Source organism: Panthera pardus, unplaced genomic scaffold (assembly GCF_024362965.1).
Source record: "Panthera pardus isolate Hobbes unplaced genomic scaffold, ASM2436296v1 HiC_scaffold_22, whole genome shotgun sequence".
NCBI lineage: Eukaryota > Metazoa > Chordata > Mammalia > Carnivora > Felidae > Panthera > Panthera pardus.
The window spans coordinates 7,985,419-8,006,429 of NW_026526788.1; the positions used below are offsets into that span (position 1 = coordinate 7,985,419).

Sequence of the window (21,011 nt, forward strand, 5' to 3'; positions counted from 1 at the left end):
GCATTCTTGCATTTTACTTAATAATACATCATAGAATCCCTTCTTTATTTTCTGTTGGTTTATTTTGTTCACTACTTAATTTCTTCAGACAACTCAAGGTTTTTTGTTTTTGTTTTTGTCATTACTTCTTTAATAATCAAGGGATTTCAGGCCTAAATTTTTCAAAGTTTACTGTGAATCATAGATTTGTTCTGAAGTACTCTTGTCCTCATTACATCCTAGATAAGGTCTAATTTCTATTTCCTCTCTGACCCATGAATTATTTATAAGAGTTACTGAGTTTTCCAAGTTGTTAGATTTTAAAAATCTTTTTAGTATTTATTTCCAATTTTCATTGGTTATAATTAGAAAATAGGATGAGTACATGGCTTTACTTTTAAAAAATCTGATAAAGGTTTTTTTATGGCCAAGTACAAGATCTTTATTAAAGGTCATGATTGAGTTAAAAATCTGTGTATCTATATACATATATATATACACATTACATCTATATTTTATTATTTGTTATTTTTAAGTATATATCCAGAGATGCTGATTTAATTTGAGAATTGTCTGTGCGTTGGAGTTTGTAAAGCTTTTCAGATTATTCTAGTATACAACCGCGGCCAAGAATCACTGCCCTAATAAAATAATGGTTCTAGCCCAGTGATTCTCAGAATGTGGACCAGTTGCATCAATGTCACCTGGGAACTTATTAGAAATACAAATTCTTCTCCTTACCATAGATCTACTAAATCGGGAACTTGGGGGTAGCAACAGATTGGGTCCAGCAATCTGTATTTTAAAAAGCCTGCAATGCAATTCTAATACTACAGATTGAGAGCCACTAATCTAAACCAGTAGCTTGACAGTGGGGATGGTTTTGTCCCCCAGAAGACATTTTGGTAATATCTTGGGAACATTTTTGGTTGTTACAACTGGGGAGGGGGAGTAGAAGAGACAAGTACTATTGGCATTTGGTTGGTAGGGTCCAGGAATCAGTGAACATCCTAAGTGCACTGGACAGCCACCCACAGCAAAGAATTAGCTGGCCCAAAATGTCAATAGTGCTGCTGTGTAGAAACTGATCTGGACCATGATTTCCACACTTTAGCTTCTGATTACCACCAGTTGGAGAACTTTTAAAAATCCTGACTCCAGGGGCGCCTGGGTGACTCAGTCAATCATCTGACTCTTGATCTTGATTCATGTCACGATCTCACAGTCTGTGAGTTTGAGCCCCATATCAGGCTCTGCACTTACAGTGCGGAGCCTGCTTGGAATTCTGTCTCTCCTTCTCTCTCCCCTCCCAGCTACTGCTCTCCCTCCTCCCTCTCCCTCTCCCTCTCCCTCTCCCTCTCCCTCTCCCTCTCCCTCTCCCTCTCCCTCTCCCTCTCCCTCTCCTCTCCCTCCTCCCTCTCCCTCTCCCTCTCCCTCTCCCTCCCCTCTCCCTCTCCCTCTCCCTCTCCCTCTCCCTCTCCCTCTCCCTCTCCCTCTCCCTCTCCCTCTCCTCTCCCTCTCCCTCTCACCCTCTCCCTCTCCCTCTCCCTCTCCTCTCCCTCTCCCTCTCCCTCTCCCTCTCCCTCTCCCTCTCCCTCTCCCTCTCCCTCTCCCTCTCCTCTCCCTCTCCCTCTCCCTCTCCCTCTCCCTCTCCCTCTCCCTCTCCTCTCCCTCTCCCTCTCCCTCTCCCTCTCCCTCTCCCTCTCCCTCTCCCTCTCCTCTCCCTCTCCCTCTCCCTCTCCCTCTCCCTCTCCCTCTCCCTTCCCTCTCCCTCTCCCTCTCCCTCTCCCTCTCCCTCTCCCTCTCCTCTCCCTCTCCCTGTCAAAATAAAAATAAACTTAAAAAACAAATCCGGACTCCAGATTTGGTTTAATTGGTCATTGGTGAGGGCATAGCATCACGTTTTAAAAAGCTATCCACATAATTGTATCTGCAGCCATGATTGAAAATCACTGCTATGGCACTGTTTGTAGGTATACCTAAAACTCTTATAATAGATGGATCAAGGTGATTCTAAACCTACTGATCAATTTTAATATTAAAAAGGTAGACCAAGTAGTCATTATTACCACCTGATGTGATGTATTAGGAAGTATAAAACACTAGACCTAGAAATCCAACTACCATTTTAGAAGTACATGTTAACACTATGAGCATGTCATCAGAAAAATCCAGAATGTAGAAACTCCAAGACAAATGGTACAGATTTTTGTCAAGAGATAATGCCAACAAGGAAAAAAGAAGAAGGGAAAACTGTGAGTAATAGAAATTTAAGATATTTAACCAATTTGTGCATCTTGTTTGTATCTTGATTTGAAAGAGCAACAGAAAAACAAAACATTTTTGAGAAAATGGAAAATATGAACAGAAGGGATATTTCATAAAAGCAGATTTTACATAGGAGTGTGTGTGTGTGTGTGTGTGTGTGTGTGTGTGTGTCTGTATATCTACATATCTATATCTACATATGTATGTATGTATTTTTGGGGGGGAGTTGTATGTGAATGGGTTACTAGAGGTTATAGGTAAAACAAGGCTGGCCCTATGTTGATTGTTGTTGACACTGTGTGCTGGGCATATTGAGATTTAGCATAATACTCTCTCTACTTTTGTGTCTATTTGAAAATTTCCACAATAAAAACAATGAGAAGGAATATCTCAGTAAGTGAGAAGAAAAGTAGGTGAGAATGGTGTTAGAAAAACTGTCAAGATAGTAGGTATTTCTCCAGTGTAAAAAACCATCAATAGTCCATTGGATTTTGGACCACGGATATCATATGATGGCCTTAGCAAATGTGTTTCAATGGAGAGGTGGATCAGGAAGCAAGTGGAGGCACAGAGATCTGACAGGAGGTGATCCATGAGGCAGATATGGGGCAAGCAGGAGAGGAGAATATGGTCAATGGTCTTATTATGTTTGAGACAGGACAGGGTTGTGTGTGTTTGAATGATTGCAAAGATTCAGTAGACAGAGAGGGTGAGTCTCAGGGAAGAAACAAGGAGCACGTATAAGCATTGGTTTCCTTAAAACCATCTCAACAGGTTGGCACAGAGCTTAAGTTGGATAACATATGTAAATTACCTAGCATTACTTCTGTCATAATTATCGTTATGAGAGCTTTGGAATTTGGGTGTGTGTGATGTGCATTCAAAGATAATTCTCTCCTTGTGTGTGAGACTTTTTTGGTTGATGTTTATATTTTCGGTGATACTTTTCTATCTTTAGTAATTTTGCAGATTGTTATAATATAACATTAAAATTAATGTGTTCTTATATTTCTTTACAGTGTTTGATGTATCTAGAACAGAATATAAACTGCAAATAATTATATGCATGTGTTGAAATAATAAGATTTTAAACTACACATAAACTCATAGCTGAGTACTTTAATGGACCTAAGTTAAATAAGTAAGGTGAATGTATTCACTGGAGGAGAGGGGGAGAGAGAGAGAGTGAGAGAGGAGGAGAGGTGGGCTGGGGAGAGGGAGGGGGAATAAATGGGAGTAGAGGGAGAAAATGATGTGAGAATATGTTTAAGTTAAATGTTTATTCAGGGCAAACTTAAATTGATCACTTACTGTTACTTTTGTTATTTTTATTTCCAGCTGTATTGTCTCGTGCCAGAAAGTATGACCTTATCCAAAGGCTTTCCCTTGGCTTTTTTTCTTGTAATTGCCTTGAGAAAATAGAGTCCAAGAATGACACTCGTTGAAACTGGGCTTTTTTTTTCTTTTTTTAACCAGAACTGTTCACTATGAAGGCGGTGCTGTATCTGTCCATGCACGTTCCCTGTGGAGACTAGAGACACTAAGAGTTGCGTAAGTAGAAGCCGTAAATACAGCCGAGTGCTCCAAGTGTACAAAATCCTGTGGACCTGTGCTTTTATGGAAAATACTCATGCTAACTACAGTAAACAAGCAAATGAAACACTGAGGAAGTGGTGGAGAGTTTCTACTCTTTCCCTTCTGCCTACCTTTCTTTGGCTTTTTGTGGCCTAAATTCACCAGGCAGTACACAATAATTCTATATAGTCTGCTCTTGTCTTTAGCCTTATTTGTTTTGGTGACATCATGTCATCTTGGTCTGTGAATCTCCTGGCAGAAGGTGCTCCTAGGAGAGGGTGACATAAGGTTTGGAAACAGAACAGATGGTTTGCGAGCCTGTTACACATTTCAGGTCTGATGGACTCTGGATTTAACCTTCTAAAGGCATATGTAAAACAGGAAACTTGAACTTGAATGAGAGTACAGGAGTCTTACTGTCAGTCACTGCCTTTATTTACAGACATCTTGATAGCTGAGTGAGAAATTTGGACTGTAATACAAAGTCACTGTGTATTTGTTTTTTATGGAAACAAATATACACATATATATATATATAGGTATATATTCTAGACATTTATATATATGTATGTATATATTATATATATATATATAATATATATATACATATATATATAATACATATATATATATATAATATATATATATATATATATATTATATATATATGTATATCTTCTTTTTTTCCCTTTCTGGTGACTTCAAAAAGTTGTTCAGAGATTGACTTATAGTTCCTTTATATAAATTCAATATTGATTATAAAGGTGTCATTTTGAACTATTTTAAATAGAATATTAGATCTTTTTTTTTTTTTAATGATTGGAAGGTTCAGTCCTTTGCCTAAAAAGTGCTAAGTTTTCATGTATTTTTTCCCTATTTTATTATACTTTTGGAAATTATTGATTTAAGATTATAGCTTCCATGGAGGGGTATAGGGAACTGTCTTGGTATAGAGTAACTACCTTTGAAGACCTAATATTTTGAGATTAATGCTTATCTAATGATGATTAAGATAGTTTAGTAGTCTTGAAGTGCCTGGGTGGCTCAGGTGGTTATGCCTCTGACTCTTGGTTTCAGCTCAGGTCATGATCTCACGGCTCATGAGTTCGAGCCCTGCATCAGGCTCCATGCTTGGCAGTACAGAGACTGCTTGGGATTCTCTCTCTTTTCCTCTCTCTCTGCCCCTTTATGTACGCTCTCACTCTCTCTTAAACTTAATAAATAAACTTTAATAATAATAACAAAAGATAGTTTGGTGATCTTTAGTTGTTTTTTCTTATATATCCTGTACATTAATTTTGAAAAAATTTGAAAATGTATCCTTGAACATTGTAAGTTTTGACATAGACAGTTTCTACTGTCAGTTTAAATAGATGTGTAGAATATAACTTATAATGTGTTATAAGTAGTGACGTCTTAAAACAAAATGAGCATACCATTTTTTTAAAGTGTCTTATTGATTACAAATACTGATGTGATTTAATACCCATCTTTGTTTATTGAAAACACTTGAACATAGTCTTTATTAACAGTAAAAATTATTTAAAAAATTATTAAATCATTATTTTTGTTACTCTGTCATGGCCATTTTTTTTATCCCAGTCATCTTTTTTTTATGATTGAAAGACTTTTTTTTTTAACTCATGCTATCATACACCTATGCAACAAAAATATGTATGTAAATTAAGTTGATTTTTTATATTTCTTTTCTTTAAATGTTTATTTATTTTGAGAGAGAGAGAGTATGCAAGCAGGGGAGGGGAGGGGAGGGGAGAGAGAGAGAGAGAGAGAGAGAGAGAGAGAGAGAGAGAATCCCAAGCAGGCTCCTGATGTGGGGCTCGAACCCATGAACCATGAGATCATGACCTGAGCCGAAACCAAGAGTCAGATGCTTAACCGACTGAGCCACCCAGGTGCCCCTTATTTTTTACATTTCTTATGATAGTAAGTCTATAACTTCAAAAAGTTCTTCTATATTAACCTCATTAATTATTAATTAACTGAGGATATGTTTCTTCCAAATAAATACCTACTTGATGAAATCCACGTGAATATTAAAGCTTTTGGTAAATATTGAAATTCAATGTAAAATTTTATTCGAAATGCATCTCTTAATGAGATGGAAAAAGGAGTGTCATCCTCATAAAACAAAGGGAGAGAGACTGAGCTTTCATGTGCTTTATAGATTTTTCAGAGAATTTAGGGAAAGAGATTTTAAATATGTGTATGTATTTCCTTTCCTTTGTGTTTTATAAAAATGCAGCTTAATTAGAGAAGTGAAATAGTCGATAGAAATGAAGCTTAGAGAGGTGGCATTGCCATTGGAAAACAGATTCCAGATGGGTTTTCAAATTCATAGATATTCGTACCCTTCGTGATTGTGTGCTTAAAGAAATGGAATTTTTTTTTTTTTTTGAGCAAACGAGGCCCTAAATCTGTCTCATTTTATAGATTAAACAAAACAGAAAACAAAAGGAAGGATGTGAATTCCTGAAAACCAGACAGGGCTTCCTTTTTATATTGTCAGCCTTGTAATTGATGAACTGTAATTACATAATTCCAGATCGTTCTGGACATCTGGTCTGGATTCTGTGTCTCTACTGTTGCCGAATGTTTGAAGTTTGAAATGGGAAGCGTGGGCTTTGTTTTAACTTTGAATTCGGATGACTGATAATATAGCAAGAGCCTGATCTTGTGGTCAGCCAGAGGTGAAAGGGGGCGCTTCCGAGCCTCAGGTATGCGGCTGTGCGGATTGTTTCAGAGTCTAAATGGCAGCAAGGGGAGCCTCACACCAGAAGGCAGAGCAAGTAGCTTTTCAACCACTTGAAAGATGGGGGGCGCCTGGGTGGCTCAGTCGGTTAAGCGGCCGACTTCAGCTCGGGTCGCGATCTCGCGGTCCGTGAGTTCGAGCCCCGCGTTGGGCTCTGGGTTGATGGCTCAGAGCCTGGAGCCTGCTTCCAGTTCTGTGTCTCCCTCTCTCTCTGCCCCTCCCCCGTTCATGCTCTGTCTCTCTCTGTCTCAAAAATAAAACGTTAAAAAAAAAAATTAAAAAAAAAAAAAAGATGGAAGAGAGATGTTTTTTTGTACCGTGTGACCCTCGATTTATACCATGTCATCCTCTTGTACGGTAGGAAAGCAGGTTCACTTGTAATGAATGTAATTATGTTAAAGTGTTTCTTCAGGTTCTGTTGAATTTTTGAACTACTTTGACTTCACTGTTAATGTGACTGCATTTAGTTTCCGTGTCTTATTGTGTACCTTGGCCATGCAAATACTCATTTTTTCTTTATACTTAGGAAATGAGAGTCACTGATTCTCCTTATGCGTATAATGGAATTTTGCACCCAAAAGTCAATATTTATGTTACAATATTTGGGGTGTTCTTTTTTTTCCTAGAAGAAGGTCTCCAACTATGTATTTGTTGCAATTTATACAGCCTAGTGCTTAGATATTTTGTATCACATACTCAGTAATGTTGTCATAAGTTTTTCAGTAGCATGAACATTTTAATAAGGTAAGTTTTAGTTTTGGGAGTTAAATAAGATGGAACACACTTTGCTGTATTTTACCCCAACGTGAAGTTGTAGGAACATTTAAGTACGATATGTGCTGGTTTCTGTAGTGGGAATGATCACTGCAATGAAAAATATGCCTTATGTGTCCTTCACATTCAGCTTTCTTGTATGTCACAAAAACCCCACAAAAATCAAAGATGGATGTGTCATGAGGAATGACCAAATACTCCCCATTCCTCTGAAGTCATTTCAGGTAAATGTAGATAAGACATAGGGAACAGGTTTCTGCTATGTTACCATAGGAAATTGCTTTAATGTTACTATTCCTATTTTCAGTTTTTACTACATATTGTCCTGCCCCCTTGATTCTCGTAGGCTTTTCCTCTTTTCTTCTGGGCCATGGGCATTTCAGGCCAGCTAATTTGAGTGGCTTTAAGCTAAAGAAAATGTGCTTCGACTTTACAGTTTTGCCAGTGATTGTCCCAATTCATTCCATCCCTCACATAATCCTCTTGGTGACTTGAAAGGAGTGCTTGTAAATATGTGTCCTAATCAGTAGATTCGCACATAATCTCCAGAATACCTTCTAGAAGTTCTGTTGCAAAGTATTACTTTGTCAAAATTTGGGACTATTTTGAAAATGAATTTTTATGGTAATTAAGATGAGTCATTGCTTAGAAAAGCATTCAGATGCTTCTTCAAATAATGGAAATGAATATTAAAAATAATTGTGTTTTCCAAAGCATCTGCCAAGGATATGCTTAATTTTATAAGAAGGGAATGAACAGAGCTGGTTTATTTACCAGACTAGGAATGATTTAATATTCTGTTGTTGGTAACCGAACTTTAATTGCATTTAAAAAAATGTTTATTTTTGAGAGTCAGAACATGAGAGGGGGAGGGGCAGAGAGAGAGAGAGGGAGACACAGAATCTGAAGCAGGCTCCAGGGTCGGAGCTCTCAGCACAGAGCCCAACGCAGGGCTTAAACTCACAGCTGTGAGATGGTGACCTGAGCGGAAGTCGGACACTTAACCGACTGAGCCACCCAGGTGCCCCTAATTTCATTTTTAACAATACTGTGTTATTAGTAGGATTTATTGGTACATGGTTATTAATTTAGTCGGGGGATTGTCCAAATTCTCTTTATAAACAAATCCGTGTAATAATGACCTTATCACAATATCTTTTTTTTATTATTTTTTATTTTTATTATTTTTTTTAAGTTTTTTTTTTAATGTTTTTATTTATTTTTGAGACAGACAGAGACAGAGCATGAACGGGGAGGGACAGAGAGAGAGGGAGACACAGAATCGGAAGCAGGCTCCAGGCTCTGAGCTGTCAGCCCAGAGCCCGACGCGGGGCTCGAACTCATGGACCGCGAGATCTTGACCTGAGCTGAAGTCGGTCGCTTAACCGACTGAGCCACCCAGGCGCCCCAACCTTATCACAATATCTTTCTACTGTTAGTTTTCCCTGTCAATATTTGAAGCCAAAAATCTAGGTTAGAAAAACAGCATAAAATTGACTTAGAGTTTACTAAGATTGGCAAATTTGAAAAAAGTATTCTCAATTTGTAGAATAGGAAAAAAACATAATTTTTGGTGACCTTTGTAATGACCCTATATTAAAGTAAGCTTATTGATTAATTCAATCATATAGAAATCCTTCATTTCTATAATTTTTATCTTTTCGATTTAATACATAGTGATAAAAAGCTTCCAGTGTAATTGTCTTTATAAATCATTATCTCTGTTTCTTTTGTTTTCTTTTTTCCATTGACATGGGAAGCTTCATGACAGACATTTTATGTATGTATGTATTTTAATGTTTTTATTTATTTTATTTTTGAAAGAGAGAGAGAGTACCAGCAGGGTAGGGGCAGAGAGAGAGGGGGAAACAGAATCCGAAGCAGGTTCTGGGCTCTGAGCTGTCAGCACGGAACCCAACATGGGGCTCAAACTCATGAACCGCAAGATCATGATCCGAGCCGAAGTCGGACGCTCAACCAACTGAGCCACAAAAGCGCCCCACAAACATTCTTTTTAGAGTTACATTTTTTTCTCTTTATAAAGTACATGACGGTATCCCCTTTATGTTTTTTGCCTTAAGTTCTAATTTGTTTAATAGCAACTTTACCATCACTATCTCCTTTTGAATTTATATGCATGGTAATTGCTGTCATTCATTTACTTTTAGTTCTTTAAAACATTATTTGATTGTCAGCATACTTCTTGTCAATGATAAGAGACTCTCTTTCCTTGCACATCATCATATTAACTGAACGTCTTGCATATCAGAGCCTTGTTTCCCTACCTTACTTTCGTGAGTCCAAGGTTCAGATACACACGACTCAGCTGACACAGCACTGTGCAAAACAAGGATGGTCTGCATCTTGAGTTTTCTTTTCGACCCTGTCTGAAAGTTATTTTGAAAAGCGGGTTTAATGATTGTAACTTTGCTTTTTACCTTTTTTTCTGCAACTTAGTTTGCATGTTCCGATTATTGTTTTACTTTTTTCTCTCTTGACCTTTTTAGAAATCTTTTCTTGGTTTGTCCTTTTTGCTGATGAGTTTTTAATGATATAACTGTTTCACATTATTAAAATTCAGTGCCTAGGAATAGGTTTCTTTTTTCAAGTATGTACTTTGTATATATGAGCTCCAATTAATCAGACTTAAGCATTGACTAAATTACCACTGTTTTTCAAGTCTGTGCGAATCCAACAAAAGTTTTATTTTTCCAACAAAAGTTTTTGAGCTAGTGAATCTAAAGTATTATTTAAACTTAAAATTTCTATCCTAATTTCTGTATCTGTGACTCACGATTAGATGTTAACTTAGAACATAAGTCCTTAGTCATCTTTGCATAGAGTAGTATGTAGTGTGGATGGTGTTCTATTTACTTAAAGGTGAAGTCCTAGAGTTAAATTTCACTCCTATTTACTTTTAGGTATGTAACATTGACTGTTAGTTAATCGTTCTGGATAACCATTTTGTTATTTGTGTAATGAAATTAATACCACCAACGTCCTAAGGGTTTTGAGAACATTAGGCAATATATTCAAAGCAAATTTCAATGTCCGACACACACGTTTTAATTGCCTTTTCTCCTGTGATTGTGGATGCCGTTGGATCAAGTCTTAACTGTGTTTGTCAGGTGGAGTGGAAGCCACATAAGATGGGGCCAGCCCTTCCGACTACGCCATGTCACAACAGGAAAGTACTTGAGTCTCATGGAAGACAAAAACCTTCTACTCATGGACAAAGAAAAGGCTGATGTAAAGTCAACAGCATTTACCTTCCGATCTTCCAAGGTAAGAGAAAATGTAATTTCGGGCTACGTGTCAGTATATTCCCATCACATTTCTTTCAATGTTAGAAATGCAAACAAAGAAATGATGTAAGAACATTTTACACGTCTTTCTAAATTTCCAGTTCCTCTTCTATCCATTCCTTTCGGTAAAACTCTGCTCACGTGTCTCACCTGGTTTATAGTTCTTTGGTTGTTTACATAAAACGCATTCATCGGGCTTGTTTGTTTTCTTAGACTTAGGCACAGTTAGCACAAACCTCGTGCTGTTGTCATATAACAATATGACGGTAAAACACATCAAAACTTTTTCCTCAAAGACACATTTGTTTTCACGTCTGCTCTTCTATGCGGATCTTTCTTCTTATGTCTTTTGAATCATTTGTAGGAACAAGACGTCCTAGAAAACTCTTTAGATCTCTAATGAGAATCCCTTTGAACCAGATGATGAGTAAAATAGAAAAAAAATACATGTGCATCAAAGTCAAGGTGGAATGCTGGTGCTCCAGCACAACTGGGCCCCTCAGTACCTCATGGCTGGTCCCCGACTGATCAGCCCCACAATGTAGTAGATTCCCAGTCATGGTTCAGCAAAAGAGCAAATGTCCTGAACAGTGAGGAGTCTCAGGAATGGTTGAAAAATCACATGTTCAATTGACCAATGCCAAGCACCTATTGTATAATCATTTTTATCATATATTTCTGTCCTTCAGTGAATGAAGGATGAAACTTGAGCATAATGGTAGGAATGGGCTGATTACTGGTTAGTTTTGTTGCAGAGATGTAGAACCTGATGCTCCTGTTGTAGCTAATGGTTAAGTTTGGGTGAGTCCAGAAGTAACCGAGAGAAGACAGTAGCCTGGGTACCCGTCCGTAGTGCCACTCTGTTGGTTCTTCTGCTCTGCAACATACGGAGTGGTGGAAGATACACCGGACTCTTGACTTCCTCAGAGATCTCTGGGAGAGACAGCAGTGTAGATAGCTATTCCGTGTGGTGAAAAATAGACAAAACTGCTAAACCTGAATGGACAGTCTCAGGACCCGCGTCTGTGTATTTGTTGTATGGGCCCCACAAAGGGCTCTGAAAGCTGTGTCTTGTGGACCTCTGGTGGACAGTTGCTCCTTGTCTCCGTAGTTGGGAAGCACAGTGGATCTCATTGTGAATGAGCTTGGTGTTGAGGGGCTTCTTCCTCAAGCCTACCTCAGCAGAAGAGGGGGAGGGTGCTGGTTTAGCCACTGATCGCACCACAGTCAGAAAAAGACAAAAAATCAGCTCACTAAAGAGGGATCAGTTATCTGATGGTAGAAGCTCTTTTTTTAAGTAAAAAAAGATGGTACCAGGGGCGCCCGGGTGGCTCAGTCGGTTATGCGTCCGACTTCGGCTCAGGTCACGATCTCACAGTCTGTGAGTTCGAGCCCTGCGTCGGGCTCTGGGCTGATGGCTCAGAGCCTGGAGCCTGCTTCCGATTCTGTGTCTCCCTCTCTCTCTGCCCCTCCCCCATTCATGCTCTGTCTCAAAAATAAATAAAAACGTTAAAAAAAAATTAAAAAAAAAAAAAAGACGGTACCTATTACAATGACATACAGCTTTATTGCAGAAAATGAGAAAAACTAAAGGGAACACATGACATGCTAGCAAAATCTAATTTAGCAAAATAAAATCCCAGAGAAGTAGAATAACCTGAGCAGTCATATCGCAGTGAAAGACACTGGAAAAGTTTTCCACACTGTAGCATTTGCAAAGCAAAAATCGAACAAAAATTAGGGGCAAAAGAGAAAAAGTGAAAAAGAGGTGCGCTGATTGCCTCCCATAACACATAAGGGCAAAGAATATTTTTTTTAATTGAAAAATCAGGTAATGGAAGTATAAGATATTTAACAGGGAAAAGGCAAACACTGAAGTATAATGAAATTTACTAAAATAAGGTGGTGGAAAAGAGGGAATTTGGTGAAAAAAAAAAAAAGAGAGGAAAATACTACCATTCTTATTGTGCACAGACCAGACCAGTAGAAAGAGGACAAGGCAGGGGCAGGGCACTTGGATGGCTCAGTTGGTTAGGCATCCAGCTTCAGATCAAGTCATGATTTCACGGTTCATGAGTTGGAGCCCCACATTAGGTTCTCTGCTGACAGCAGAGAGCCTGCTCTGGATCCTCTGTCCCCTTGTCTTTCTCTGCCTCTCCCCAGCATCGCACACACACTTTCTCTCTCTGAAAAATGAATAGACATTTAAAAAAATTAAAGAAAGAGGACAAGGCAGAAATAATAGGCTGTGCATAGCCACAGAAACCCACAGTCAACAAAGACCATAGGCCATGTAGCAAACAATTAGAAAACAAACGTAAAAATAGAAAATCTAAAATGTTGACAGGTGGAGACTCAGTGTATTTGCCTTATCATTACATAAAAATGGGCTAAAATTACAATTTAAAACAATTTCATATTGGATCATGAAGTATAAATAATGCTGACATAATGAGACACTTCTAGAACAATTTTATCTGGAAAGTTTGTAAATTACAAGATGGTTAATTGAATACCAAGAAAATACAAACCAGAACAAAGCAGGATGTCTGATTTAATATCAGATGAGGAGAAATTCAGGCATTGAAAGCGTTGAGTGAAAAAAAGAAGGATACTTCCTAGTATCAAAGAGCAGAATTCACTGAGGATGTAAACAGTTACCAAATCTTTATACCAAATAAAATGACATAGTATTAATATTCAGTAAGCAAAACCTATAGGAGATACAAGAAGAAATAAAGAGAAAAACCACTGGTAGGATACATGAAGTCTGTAATTTAATTGTTTTTAGTGGGGGGATTGTTTTACTGAAATAAAATAAAACCTGTGCAGGTAAGTTTCATCATTCTTTGTTATGGCAAAAGCTTGGAAAAGACTCAGATATTCAACAAATATAGTTGATAGGTAAGTGGTATTAGCTATTAGAATATACAGATCTGGAAAAATATCCATCATAATATTGTTGAGTTAAAATAAAAAGCAAATCATAATGTAACTTAAAAAAATTATTTATTTATTTTTTTTTACTTAAAGAAATCCTTGGGGTGCCTGAGTGGCTCACTTGTTTAGGCATCTGACTTCGGCTCAGGTCATGATCTCGCGGTTCATGAGTTCGTGCCCCGTGTTGGGCTCTGTGCTGACAGCTCAGAGCCTAGATTCTGCTTTGGATTCTGTGGCTGTCTCTCTCCCTGCCCCTCCCCTGCTCACACTCTGTCTTCTCTCTCCTTCAAAAATAAATAAACATTAAAAAAATGAAAAAGTAATTAAAATCTATGATGAAAACTGTTGTGCATTTACATGATAAAGAAGCATTGAATTTACAACCAACTAAAACAGAATAAAAAGTCTTTAATTATAGATGAAATTATTTTTAAAATAAAGTATTTTTTATATTGTCAAGATTTTAGAGAAAATAGTGTAAGTTGATTCTCTCATCCCTGTGTTCATTTCTACATTTGAACATGGCCCCTGGTCTTTGAAATAAAGACACTTAAAGGTGTATATATGATGGAATACTAACCTCAAATAAGGCTGCCATTGAGATTAACGATTATGGATCAAGTGGCAGAAATAGAAAGAACAAAACATTTTCGGGATGTAGTTTTTATTATGTCATTTTTACTTGGAATTTTTTATTCTTAGTTCAAAAAATTTTTAAGATGTTTTCAAACCTGCACACTTCTGCAATGAAAATAAGTATAACAGCTAATAACTTATTATATGCCAAGTAGTGTACTAAGCACCTTAAGTGAATTATCTTGTTTAATCCTAGATCAAGCCTATGAAGCTTAGATACTTTTTTCATTTTAATTTTTCATTTTAATTTTTTTTTTAATTTTTTTTTTTTAACGTTTATTTATTTTTGAGGCAGAGAGAGACAGAGCCTGAACAGGGGAGGGTCAGAGAGAGAGGGAGACACAGAATCCGAAACGGGCTCCGGGCTCTGAGCTGTCAGCACAGAGCCCGATGCGGGGCTCGAACTCACAGACCGTGAGATCATGACCTGAGCCGAAGTCGGCCGCTCAACCGACTGAGCCACCCAGGCGCCCCCATTTTAATTTTTTAATTAATGTCTTATTTAGAGAGAGAGAGAGCAAGAGCAGGGGAGAGGGGGTAGGGGAAGAGGGGCAGGGGGGAAAGATAGAGAGCATCTCTCTTGGGGGAGTTAATCCCACGACCCTGAGATCACAACCTGAGCTGAAATCAAGAACCCGATGCTCAATCAACTGAGCCACCCAGGAACCCCATTATTTTTAATCTTCATTATGCAGATGGGAAACAGTGGCTTGGGTGAGTTGTGTGACAGCTCCAGATTTTGGATGCAAATACTAAAACTAATAAGAAAATTAAAGATGTAATAATAATAATAATAATGGCAGGTAGAAAATATATCTTGCTCACTTGGAATAGTCTGACTATTATGGTTGTTTAGGGATTGATTAAATATCTAAAATATAAAAACAAAGTGGAGAATTTTTTTTCTTATCAAAATAGTTATGCCAAGTTATGGAGATGGATTTTGTATCTAATCAGGATTAAATTCAAAATAAACTTTTTCAGTTACCTTTTTTCAACAATGTTTGATAGCGTAATAGAAAATAATGCCAACTATAATTTTACAGAAAATAGAGAAATTCAGTAATAGTTTTTACGCTGATTCTTTCCAGTGGCAATCTGCACAAGAATGAGCTCACTGAAACCTTTGGGGTTAAGATAAGGTGTAGCAGTCAAAGTTCAACCAGAGAAGCGGAGCCAGCGTTGAGACATGTGTATATTAAGGGATTTTTATTATGTGGGTTTGCTTTATGAGGTTGTGAGGGCTGGCCAAGTAAGCCTAGAGTCCGTAACGCAAGTGGCTGGAGAGAAAGATCATGATTGGGATGGAACGCCATGGGCCCTAGCTGCTTAGGGAAAGCCTAAGCCTTCTTTTTTTTTTTTTTTTTTTTTAAATTTTTTTTTTTCAACGTTTTTTATTTATTTTTGGGACAGAGAGAGACAGAGCATGAACGGGGGAGGGACAGAGAGAGAGGGAGACACAGAATCGGAAACAGGCTCCAGGCTCCGAGCCATCAGCCCAGAGCCTGACGCGGGGCTCGAACTCACGGACCGCGAGATCGTGACCTGGCTGAAGTCGGACGCTTAACCGACCAAGCCACCCAGGCGCCCCAAGCCTAAGCCTTCTTTAAAGGGTTCACCTGATTAACTGTTACTCACCCATAGTATTTGTTCACAGTCAATTCAATACAGACTTTAATTACATCCGCAAGATCGTCTCACCTTTGCCATAGAACATAATCTAATCACAAGTGCTATCCCATCATACACACTGGCCCAGCCCACCCTCAAGGGGTGGGGTTTATCCAAGATATTAGAGGACTTCTAAGGCACTGTGACCTTGTTTGCCGCGAGGGAAACCCCTCAAAGATCCTTCCAGCACAAGAAATGTTTTAAGGCCTTTCTCTCTGCAAACACACCCACCAGTGTATCTTCGTGAGATTTCTAAACAAACACCAGGGACAAAGAAAGCTATGTATTTTTTATACACCTGCCTTGGATGGACCGAGCTTGGCCTGGCATATCGGTTCCAGTAATTTCTCTGACCCCGTTACATTTTTAGATTCACATTTTTCAGTGACCAACCCTTTTATGTTTAAGTATGGCACCATATAAAAGCAAAAGGGTATATATATATTTTGACGTTGAGCTTTTAGTTTTCCTAACTTTAACGATTATTTGTTTAAGGGAGAACTGGCTGTTACAAAAACAAACACACCATCCTCTGAGGATAAAGGCCTTTTTTTATTTTCCTTCCTATCAGCCACTTGGTAGAATAATTTGGATGGATTTAGGGATGGTGTAATTGGAAGAATCTCACTGAACTACCTGGTTCATATAATGAGAACATAATCCTGCATGACTAGCTTAAATTTCTTAATGGGCCTCATTTGGTATATGTAATGCCTGTATATCACTTCGTATGGACAGTTGATCACAAATAGTTTTGGCTTTACTAGTCAGTTTCATATGCCCAATGCCAAAATGTCACTTAATATTTTTCACGCTGATCTTTTTTACTTCTAAAACTCTTTTGGTATTCATTAGGAAATCATGTTTTCTAAGCATTCGTAAGTGGAATCATTTGAATGTTAGACTTGGGAATAGTTTCTGAAGAGGTATGCGCTTTTTTTTTTTTCCCAAAAATTGATTTATTAATTTAGTAAATCTTTGTTGAGAATCTAGGATTTGCAGGGACTGTTCTGCTCCTGGGATATGGGCCACTGAGGTGAAGGAACCAGACATATGATTCATGCCCTTGAAAAACTAATTAATAGTCAATGGGAAAGAAGGCAGTTGAGAAGTAATTTCAGTGAAGTGCCAGTATCTCTCTCTAGTTAAAGTATTGTGAGTTATGGTTGTCCATGAATCACAAGAGAAAATGTCTAAAAGATCACCTAACAGTAAAAATAGAATCCTTTTCAATAACTCGAGACTGTGTCAAAAAAAGTTGTTTTCTTTCTGAGCATTTTTATGGTCCTCAGATCGCAAGATTATTCTTTATAGGATGGAAAAGTAGACTATTTAAAAATGTATGGATGTTAATGAGTGCTAAAATAATAGGATCTAAACACTTCCTCAATGAAATGCAGAAGGTATGGGAATTAAATCTTTATCTGGTCTTTTGAGGAAAGTTTTTACCTAATGGCAAAGTACTTATTATGTCAGAGTGCTTTTAAAAGCATTCTGATCTTGGGGTGCCTGGGTGGCTCAGTTGATTGAGCATCCGCCATTGGCCTAGGTCATGATCTCACGGTTCATGAGTTTGAACCCCACACGAGGCTCACTGCAGTCAGCCTGTCAGTGTAGAGCCACAGAGCCTGCTTTGAATCCTCTGTCCCCCTCTCTCTCCCCTGTCCCTGCTTGTGTTCTCCCCAAAATAAATAAATATTTAAAGCATAAATAAATAAATAAATAAATAAAAGCAATCTGATCTTGAGATTGGAAAATTTCTACTGACCTGCTTTCAACTTCATTGTCTCCTTAGTAATTCCAATTTGATGTTAAGCTGACCCAATTAATTTTATATTTCAATTACTGTTTTCATTTTGCTATTATATTTCATTTTATGTAGTTTATATTTCTTCACCTGAGAGTCCCATCATTTTATTCATTATGCGTATATTTTCCTTTATGTCATTGAACGTAGTTTATATTTACAATGGTCACTTTGAAGAGTTTGTCTGCTGGGTTGCCTGGGTGGCTCAGTAGGTTGAGCATCTGAGTCTTGATTTCGATTCAGGTCACGATCTCACGGTGGTGGGGTCGAGCCCTGCATTGGGCTCCCGCGCTGAGCGTGGAGCCTGCTTAAGATTCTCTCTCTCCCTCTGCCTCCTTCCCCCTAAAATAAATTAACAAAAAATAAAGTCCTTGTCTGCTAATTGTAAGGGCTATCTGTGCATCCTTTCTATTCCCTATCGTTATTCTGTTTTCTTTGGCATGGGTCACAGTGGTTTTGTTTTCTTAATTTAGTATGATCACTTTTTCTTGTGTTTCACATATACTAATTTTTGACCGTATCTATTGGGTATTAGAAATGGTAGGTTATAGAGACTCTGAATTTTGTTAAGGTCCCCCCCCCCCCCCACCGAAGAGTGATTTTAGTTTCAGCAGGCGGTTAACCCTGTTGGACTGAAACTCCAGTTTTGTTCTCTGTTTTGCAGTGGGCAGTTGCTTGTATTTTTGCACAGTTACATCAGCTTTCATCTGCTTTCATTCCGCAGGGCATAGTTTAGTGGTCAGCAAGAATTTGGGTGAATTTTATAAGCAGATTTTGCAGATACCTTTTCACTACAGGATTTAGCTCATCTAATTTTCCAGCTGCTTGTGAGCCTTATGGTGTGTTCTCTGATATCTCAAGCCAGTAAGGCAGCAGATTCCTTCTGCATGAGCTGCAAGCAGATTGGGCAGGGTATGTCCCAAGGCAAAAGGCAGCCTTTAAAGTTTATTTATTTTTGAGAGAGAGAGGGGGAGAGAGAGAGAGAGAGAGAGAGAGAGAGAGAGAATTCCAAGCAGGCTCTATGCTCTCAGCATGGAGCCCTATGCGGGACTGCCCTACACAGGGCTTGATCTCAATTGTGAGATCATGACCTGAGCCAAAAATCAAGGGTCAGATGCTTAATCAGAGGAGCCACCCAGGCATCCCAAAAGGCAGCTTTAAAAAAATCACATGGGTACTATTTTTCTTTAGAGAGAAAAATATTCTCCGATTTCTCCCTGCTTTTGATCCCTCTTAAGGATCTTCAGATAGATTCTGGAAAGTATGTCTTCTAAATTTTATAATTGTTCTCTCTGGGAGGATTAGTCCAACTCCACTACTCTATCATTTCCCAAAGCCAGAATAATTAAAAAAAAAATAACATGTGTTGAGTGAATGCAGAGTATTAGTAAAATTATTACTTGTCTAATCTGGATACGTTATTTCTAGTAAAACAGGCTAGTTTTATGTTAGGTGCTTTTCATAGCTGTCATATTCTTGACTCATGTTTTGCCTCTGCTTATAGTTGTTCAAAGCATCTGGATTATTTTTACCTGAATTTCTCCTTCCCCCTAAGTCTGAGTTACAGAAAATGACAGGAAATAAAAGAAAGAAGGAGCATGAATGGCCTTTATTCTTTCATACAGCAAATAATCACTTTACTTTTTTCTAATGTTATTTTAGCCATTCTTGCCTGACCTGAGGCTCAGAGATAGTCACTAAGACACTCTACATGACGTACCATGGTTAAAACTAATTCAGAGAGAGATGTGAACTATTTAATAAAAAGCAAACAAAGCATAACTTTACAATTAGTAATTGTGACTTCTCAAAACACAATCCGCAGTCTGTAAAAGTAGGCTACCAACGAACTCCCTTGGATAAAAAACAAAAAAACAAAACAACAACAAAAAACAAGAAAGTTAGAATGTTAGAGGCTCATTGTTTTATTTTGTGGAGATAATTACATTGTTATATTTTCCCCTCGAATTTAATTTTCCCATTGATGGGGTTGGAGCAAGTAGATTAGTAGTTTATCTTGTTTGATGGAGTGAAATTGGAATAGCTTAATTATCTGTTTTATTGCAGATTCTTGGAATAGTGTTTCAAGTTATTTGCATAATGGTTAAATCAACTTAACATATAATTGTATTCATTTTCTTACATGACCTTGACCTTTTGTATTAAGAATTTCAATTCATTTTAATTTTCAATTGTTGGAGTGTTCATAATCATCTTAGAGTTATTAGTATTAGTACAATGTGCAGATCACATGAAAAAATCTTATTAGAATTTTGTTTTGAATTATTTTTATTTGAAGTATTCCTTTCTGTATAACAGCCATAAAGTTTACTCCAACCTAATATTCAAAAACATTTGTGTAACTATTCGTAATTTTCAACTAATTGTGTAACTATTACATCAATCTAGTCTCCAAAAACATTTGTGTAACTATTTTGAAAGTTGAATAAGGAAAGGCATAGATGAAAGTTAAATTTATCAACAAAAGTTAGACCAAAGAGAAGAATAAGGAACCACAAAAGGAGATCCAGCAACCAAAAGAGGATTAGATTATTTTGCTGTTATTTTAAGGACTATACAGAACTTCGAGACCTCACATGTGCCTGAAGACCAGAATTAAGCATGGGAGGGAAAACTGAAAGTGCATGTTGAAGAAGGAAGCATTAAAAGAAATAGGGACTTATATATTTAGTTGGTGTCAGAGGATCGGCTGTTCCTTCATGGCACAGGGTGCTTACCCTCGTAGCCCTAGAGGAGTGAATACTTCCATGGTCCACGTTGGAAGTGGCCCTTGTGGAAACTGAATTATAGCTTCGATCAGTTCAAAAGAAGCCACCACTGGTATTAACATCCTCAGCAATATCCTTGTCAATATTATCAATACCATTTTCATGGTCAGAATCATTAAAATTTAGGTAAGTGTTTATTTTATCCCAGGAACTGGGCTGAAAACTTTACATGCATTAGCTCATGCTGTCTGATACTATGGTGCGGGGGAGATACTTTTGTTGTCTTTCTTTACAGATGAGAAACCCAAGGCTTATAATGTTTAATTAAGTTATCCTAAGGTCACAGAGGTAGTAAGTAGCAGAGATTGAACTCAAAACAGGATTTTCTGTTCTTCTAAATATATGCTGTTAACCATCAACGGTGAAAAAATAATCTGGAAAGAACATGAAGCCTAAGCTACTAATTTTAAGATCTCTGGTTTGGAGTTTGCCATTAAGCAATATAAAATGTTATAGCCAAAATAATGTTCTATTATTATGAATAATTCAGGGTATGT

The 21,011-nt window shown here is 37.7% G+C and overlaps 1 protein-coding gene and 1 long non-coding RNA gene across 10 annotated transcripts in view; both read left to right on the forward strand.

The window, feature by feature from the left end:
* Positions 1-21,011, forward strand: part of RYR2 (ryanodine receptor 2) — a 756,877-nt gene that overhangs the window by 349,479 nt on the left and 386,387 nt on the right. For all 9 annotated transcript variants that reach the window (XM_053910232.1, XM_053910224.1, XM_053910226.1 and 6 more), the window contains 2 exons: positions 3,724-3,798; positions 10,495-10,651. In XM_053910232.1, coding sequence (XP_053766207.1) covers positions 3,724-3,798; positions 10,495-10,651 — 232 coding nt within the window. The remainder of the gene's footprint in view (positions 1-3,723; positions 3,799-10,494; positions 10,652-21,011) is intronic.
* LOC128779102 (uncharacterized) lies at positions 10,660-14,461 on the forward strand. Its single transcript, XR_008425043.1, has 3 exons — positions 10,660-11,451; positions 11,601-11,981; positions 12,209-14,461. It is a non-coding gene; the product is annotated as an uncharacterized LOC128779102 (long non-coding RNA).